Source organism: Condylura cristata, unplaced genomic scaffold (assembly GCF_000260355.1).
Source record: "Condylura cristata isolate star-nosed mole 26May11 unplaced genomic scaffold, ConCri1.0 scaffold00005, whole genome shotgun sequence".
Taxonomy (NCBI): Eukaryota; Metazoa; Chordata; class Mammalia; order Eulipotyphla; family Talpidae; genus Condylura; species Condylura cristata.
Genome location: NW_004567106.1, coordinates 54852630 through 54858629, shown reverse-complemented (window position 1 = coordinate 54858629; position 6000 = coordinate 54852630). Strand labels below are relative to the sequence as shown.

Sequence of the window (6000 nt, the reverse complement as noted above, 5' to 3'; positions counted from 1 at the left end):
TGTGGTCACCTCCGGGGCAGGCGGGAATTGAACTCATGCGGAAGTGGCTTTAGCTTCTCAGTGCAGTGCTTTAACCTGCTGCGCCACCAGGGAGGCCATCACATATCATTCTTAACCCTGGACCGCTGGGTGCCCTCCCCTCTTTGTTCTCACCCCCATTCTCCTCTCCCCCTCTTAATTCTGCAGTCATATTTCTAGGTTTAGACACTTTGATTAGTTACCAGATTACAAATATATTAGTTTTTATGAGCTGCACAATCTCTGTCAGGATTTATTTTCTGTCACCGAAATACTTAAACAAACATGGTTGTGTTCAATGAAACTTTCCACTTAGATAATCAGGTGGGAAGCTGAATCTGGCCTGTGAACCATTTGGTTGATCCTTAGTGTAGTGCATAACTTCTAACTTGGGATCTTGGAAAAAGTGTTGTGTAGAAAGTAGAAAAGCTATTGGCACTTGTTAAGTGTTCTTTGTTTGAAACTTTATTATCCACACAATCTTTCTCATCTCTTAAACCTACAAAAGAACTGGTTGCTACTAGCAACCACAGAAAAATGCCCTTTCTGCTTTATTCTGGACAAAACAAATGGCTAGAGGGTGAGGGAGATAGGTGAAGAGTGATGCAGAGGATACACAAAGGCATGAAATGTGATGGGAAATAGGATACCAGTTGTTTAGTCCTGAACTGATGTTATGAGACATGTTTGATGCTGGAATGCTATGCATTTATTGATGTGTGAATATGGGTATATGTGTTATAATTTATGGTTTTTTTTTTTGTTTTGTTTTGTTTTTAAGATTTATTTATTTGTGCATACAGAACTGGGGTACAGGCCAGAGACGTGGAGGGTGAGAGGATTCACCAGAGACAGAGTGGGGAGCAGAACAGGCAGATCGACAAAGTACACTGCTGAGGGGAGCAGCGGGCGGGTCAGGAGAGGTCTGCCACGCCATGTGGTCACCTCCGGGGCAGACGGGAATCGAACTCTTGCGGAAGCGGCTTTAGATTCTCAGTGCTGTGCTTTAACCCGCTGCGCCACCAGGGAGGGCCCTATGGTTTTTTTTTTAAAGATTTATTTATGCATACAAGAACTGGGTTGTAGACCAGAGGTGCAAGGGAATGAAAGGATTCACCAGAGACAGAGTGAGGAGCAGAACAGGTGGATCTACTGAAATACACTGCTGAGGGGAGCAGTGGTGAGAGGCGAGGTCTGCTGATCCATGTGGGTCACACCCCTGGTTGGGGATTGAACTCATGCTGCAATGGCTGGTGAATAGCTTGATAGCTCTGTGTCTTTAACCCCTGTGCCACAGGGGAGGACCCAGTTTACTGTTTTTAATTATTTCCAATTCAAAATTTGAGGCCCAATGTCTTAATAATTTTTTAAGGAATATAGATTATTATTATTATTATTATTATTATTTTTCTAACCAGAAAGAACTCCTTTGTGATCTGGTTGGGATTTCACCCTCCTCCAGCCATGATGTGCTTAAGGAAGCTGTCTTTCAAAAACTAGGAGGAGATGTTACTCAGTTGGAGGCCACGGAAAGGTAGGCACCCACCGCTCCACCTGGAGCAAATTATGTTCCATCCATGATTACTTAGTTCTTTCTAGACAAAGAACGATTGAAATAAAACCAAACAGCTTACATTTGTATTTGATTCATTTCTGTTCTAACGTTAGCCTGCTGGAGTGGAATATGTGCCATATTCACTAGGGGATAAAAAGTGGACACAGAAAAGAATTCAATGGTAATTACAACTTGGAAAATACTGATTTTGAGACAGTATCACTCAGCAATGGCACATTTGCTGGTATCACTGACGCAGAGATTTAACTTTTTATTCATCTCAGAGGGCTTTTGCAACATCATGGACTTCCAGTGTATCCATTCTGCTGTGGGGAGCACTTTCTGGAGGAGTCTGGGGATGATTCTAAAGGTTAAAACATTCCTACTGGTATTGCTATTTTATGGTTTAGATAAGTTCAATAACTTGGACTTTCAATGGGTGAATCTTTTCAAGAGCAACTCAAGGACCACTCTTTGGTTTCCTCTGTGAAAATATGTCTAGGACTTGAACTAACACAGCCATCTCTTATGCTTCTTAGGTTGGGTTTACTTGGGGATGAACAAGTTCCTCGGGCAGAATCCATTGTGGATGCACTCTCCAAGTATTTGGCCATGAAACTTTCCTATGGTAGGCCATGGGCTACAAGCTAAACATCCCCGAGAAGGGCTGTAAGATGCAAGCAGTTAATGAATTAAATTGACAGGCTGGTGTCAGGAGTGGAGACGTATGTTACAGGGAAAACATGCTGGGCTCTTTATCTGTAGGAAAGAATCAGAGAACTATTAAGAATGAATGTGGGTACTATGGGAAAGAAAAAATAAAGATTGGTTTACATTCAGTTTTCATTAGAGAAATTGTGCATTAGAGAAACATTTTGGGAAGAGAAGTGGGTGACCGCTACAGTAATCCTCTCATGCCTGTAGACATATAGACAAGCCATGGTGATGCCATTCTAGACAGAGGAATGTGCTCAGAGCTGTCATTTCCTTGAGTTTGTCACTTGTTTGTTGGGCTATAAAAGAGTATGGGTCATTGTTTAAAGACAGGGAAAGTTGAGAGCAAAGGGTAGCAGCGAGAGATGAAATGCCACATTGGAACTGTAATGAGACTGATTTAAAAATGTCTATTTGTTTGAAGGCCCTGGCGAGAAAGATATGATTGTGATGAGAGATAGCTTTGGAATCAGACATCCTTCTGGACATTTGGAAAATAAAACTATTGATCTTGTGGTTTATGGGGATGTGAATGGCTTTTCAGCAATGGCTAAAACAGTGGGGTTTCCCACTGCTATGGCAGCCAAGATGTTGCTTGATGGTAAGTTCTTTCGTTTGAGGACTGAGTCTGTCTTCATATCTTCTCCAGATTGTCTAGTGACTGAATGTTAAATAATTATGCTTAAGTATAATACCAGCATTCTCTCTAAGTGAGTCATCTCATAAAATCCATATATTGGCTGACTTAGTCAATTGTAAGTGAAACAGCACAGACTTTGCAGTGAGACCTGATCTCTGCCCAGTTTAGTCACAAGATGGTGCAGTGATAGAGTATAAAGTTAGTCAGTCTCTCTGAGCCAGAGTTTGATTATCTTCAAAGTGGATTTTGTTCTAATTCGTAGGGTAGTTGTGATCTTAAATAAAACACTGACTTTCTACCCCATTGAGGAAGACCCAGGGTATGTTAACTCTTCTCTTCCTTTCCTTGTTTTTCCTGGTTAGTGATGGTAACAGTGAAAAAACTGAGGATATTCACTTTCAGGTTTTCAAAGTTATAGGCTATGTTTTATTAAGCTTACACTTCCATATATCACTAGTATTCAATAAATATTTTGGACCAAGTCATTTCAAATCTCAGCTTTCTGTTCTTCCCTGATGATCATACCAACATTCAGCGAGCATTGCCTATGAATGCCATACCCCATTTGGTTCTTTTAAAAGCATAAGGGTGGCAGGAGACATAAAAGCATATAAATGTGCAACAATGAGAAAACATATCTACACAACCTACCAGCTAGTATCAAATTAAACCATCCACCAGGTCCTGGAGAGCCAGAGTGAAGATGAGAGAGGGAGAAGATTATCATAAACTTGAAGACAAGTGTCTGGCCTTTGGCTCAGTCATCTAGTAGTTGCCTATGCTCAGATAATCAGAATGGTTTGAATTCATTCTATTCTATGGTGTTGAGCTTTTCCCCCTTTTATAAAGATTTATTTATTTATTTATTTATGCATACAGAACTGAGGTACAGGCCAGAGGTACAGGAGTGGTGACAGGTTTCAGCAGAGACAGAGTGGGGAGCAGAACAGGCAGGTTGATGAAGTACACTGCTGAGGGGAGCAGCAGGCGAGGCAGGAGATGTCTGCCAGGCCATGTGGGTCTTCTCCCTGGCTGGGGATCGAACTTGCACTGAAGTGGCAGTGGTCAGCCTCATAGTGCTGTGCTTTAACCTGCTGTGCCATCAGGAAGGGCCGGGGTCTAGCTTTTATATTTTTTGGATAGATTTATTTTATTTATTTGTACAGATAAGAGCTGGGCAGTAGGCCAGAGGAGTGTATGGTGAGAGGATTCACCAGAGATAGAGTGGGGAGCAGAACAGGCAGATTGACCAAAATATACCACATAGGGGAGCAGTGGGGGAGAGACAGAAGTCTGCTTCACCAGGTGGATTCATGTTGCAGTTGGCTGGTGGTAGCTTCATAGTGCTGAGACTTTAACTCCTGCACTACCAGGGAGGCCCACTTTTTATATTTTTAAAAAATGACATTAGCAAATAGAAGCAGACTAGTTAGGTTCATTTTGCTTTCTTGTTGTAGTTGAACTTTGGATTGTCTTTGCAGTAGTCAGTGCTGCAAAGCATTTAAATTCTGAGACTGTCTCTAATTCCAGTCATGCTTTCAACCCTGTTTCCTTATAGAATGTTGATTAAGTGATCATTTGATAAGGGGCATTTAAGCAGCTCTTTTAAAAATGCCTAGGCCTCTAATAGTTTCTTGATTCTAAATGGTCTCTTGCTGTGAAAATTAACCCTTAACATCACTTTTTAAAAAATGGATTACACATTAATTTTCTTGCAGGTGAAATTCGAGCTAAAGGCCTGATCGGACCCTTTTCGAAGGACATCTACAGACCAATATTGGAGCGAATTAAAGCAGAAGGCATTATATATAATGTGCAGAGCACAATTAACCCATAATTGGGAACAATACTGTGTTTTTATCTTCCCAGGTGACATAGTTCTGAACACTTGTAGAATAAACATGTTTGCCAATGTGCTATTTTAAAGCATAAAGCATGGTATGTTTTGATTAAGTTAATGGAATAGTGTCTTGAAATGTAAATCTCTATTTTAACTTGAAAGCAACAGTAGCAACTACCAGAGAACTTTAATCATTCTACTACATGTATATAAAGTGACAATGATTGTGCTCTTTGTTAATTTATTGTGAAATTTTTTCTTATAAGAATATATTTTCCTAAAATCATCAGCTAGTTCTTTCCTGTTGGTAACAAAATTTTCATGCAGCTGTATTTTTGTATTTTTTAAATCAAATCATTTAGACTTGATGATTACTTACAATCATTTGCAATAATGCTATTTTATGCCTTTTGGGTATGATTTATTTGGCATATACATTTCCTACAGTTTTCTTTTGAATGTTTAAGTCAGATTGAATCCTAATATACATAACCCCTTCATTAGACACAGTTATTTTGCAAGACCCAATAGCCTTTCATGGTATAAAACACTCAGAAAATTATCAATAAATATTGATAAGAACTTCAAACTGATGAAGAACATTTGTGCAAATCCAATAACTAATATTATGCATAAAAATGAATAACTGAAGATTTCTCCTCCAATCATGAACAGGGTAAAAGATATCTGCTCTTGATAATTCTATTCAACTTGCGTCAGATCTAGCCAGTGGAAGGAGATAAAAGACATTCAGATAAGAAAGGAAGTAGTGGCCTTCCCTGGTGGTGCAGCAGGTTGGAGCGCTGCACTGTGAAGCTAAGCCAAGCTGTGGCCACTTCAATGTGTGTTTGATCCTCGCCCCGGAGGTGACCCACATGGCGCAGTGACCTCACCTGTCTCGCCCGCTGCTCCCCTCAGCAGTGTACTTTGTCGATCTGCCTGTTCTGCTCCCCACTCTGTCTCTGGTGAATCCTCTCACTGTCCCTGCACTGCTGGCTGTACCCCATTTCTGTATGCATACATAAATAAATCTTTAAAAAAAAAAAGTAGTAGTAAAACTATATCTGCAATTGTTTGATGTACATAAAAAAAATCCAAAGCAATATTAAAGAAAACATGTGAACTAACAAGTGAGTTCAGGGAAGTTGTAGGATACGAGATTGAACTTCTATATGATATCAATGAATGAAATGATGTTTAAAAATTATATTTATAATAACTTAAAAATAACAA

At 39.9% G+C, this 6000-nt stretch overlaps 1 protein-coding gene across 1 annotated transcript in view; it reads left to right on the top strand.

The window, feature by feature from the left end:
- AASS (aminoadipate-semialdehyde synthase) overlaps nucleotides 1-4967 on the top strand; it is a 41940-nt gene extending 36973 nt beyond the window's left edge. Inside the window, exons 20-23 of the mRNA XM_004676981.2 lie at nucleotides 1437-1552; nucleotides 2113-2201; nucleotides 2712-2888; nucleotides 4646-4967. Of these exons, the coding sequence (XP_004677038.1) occupies nucleotides 1437-1552; nucleotides 2113-2201; nucleotides 2712-2888; nucleotides 4646-4764 (501 nt within the window). The 3' untranslated portion in view covers nucleotides 4765-4967. The remainder of the gene's footprint in view (nucleotides 1-1436; nucleotides 1553-2112; nucleotides 2202-2711; nucleotides 2889-4645) is intronic.
- The last annotated feature ends 1033 nt before the right edge of the window (nucleotides 4968-6000 follow it).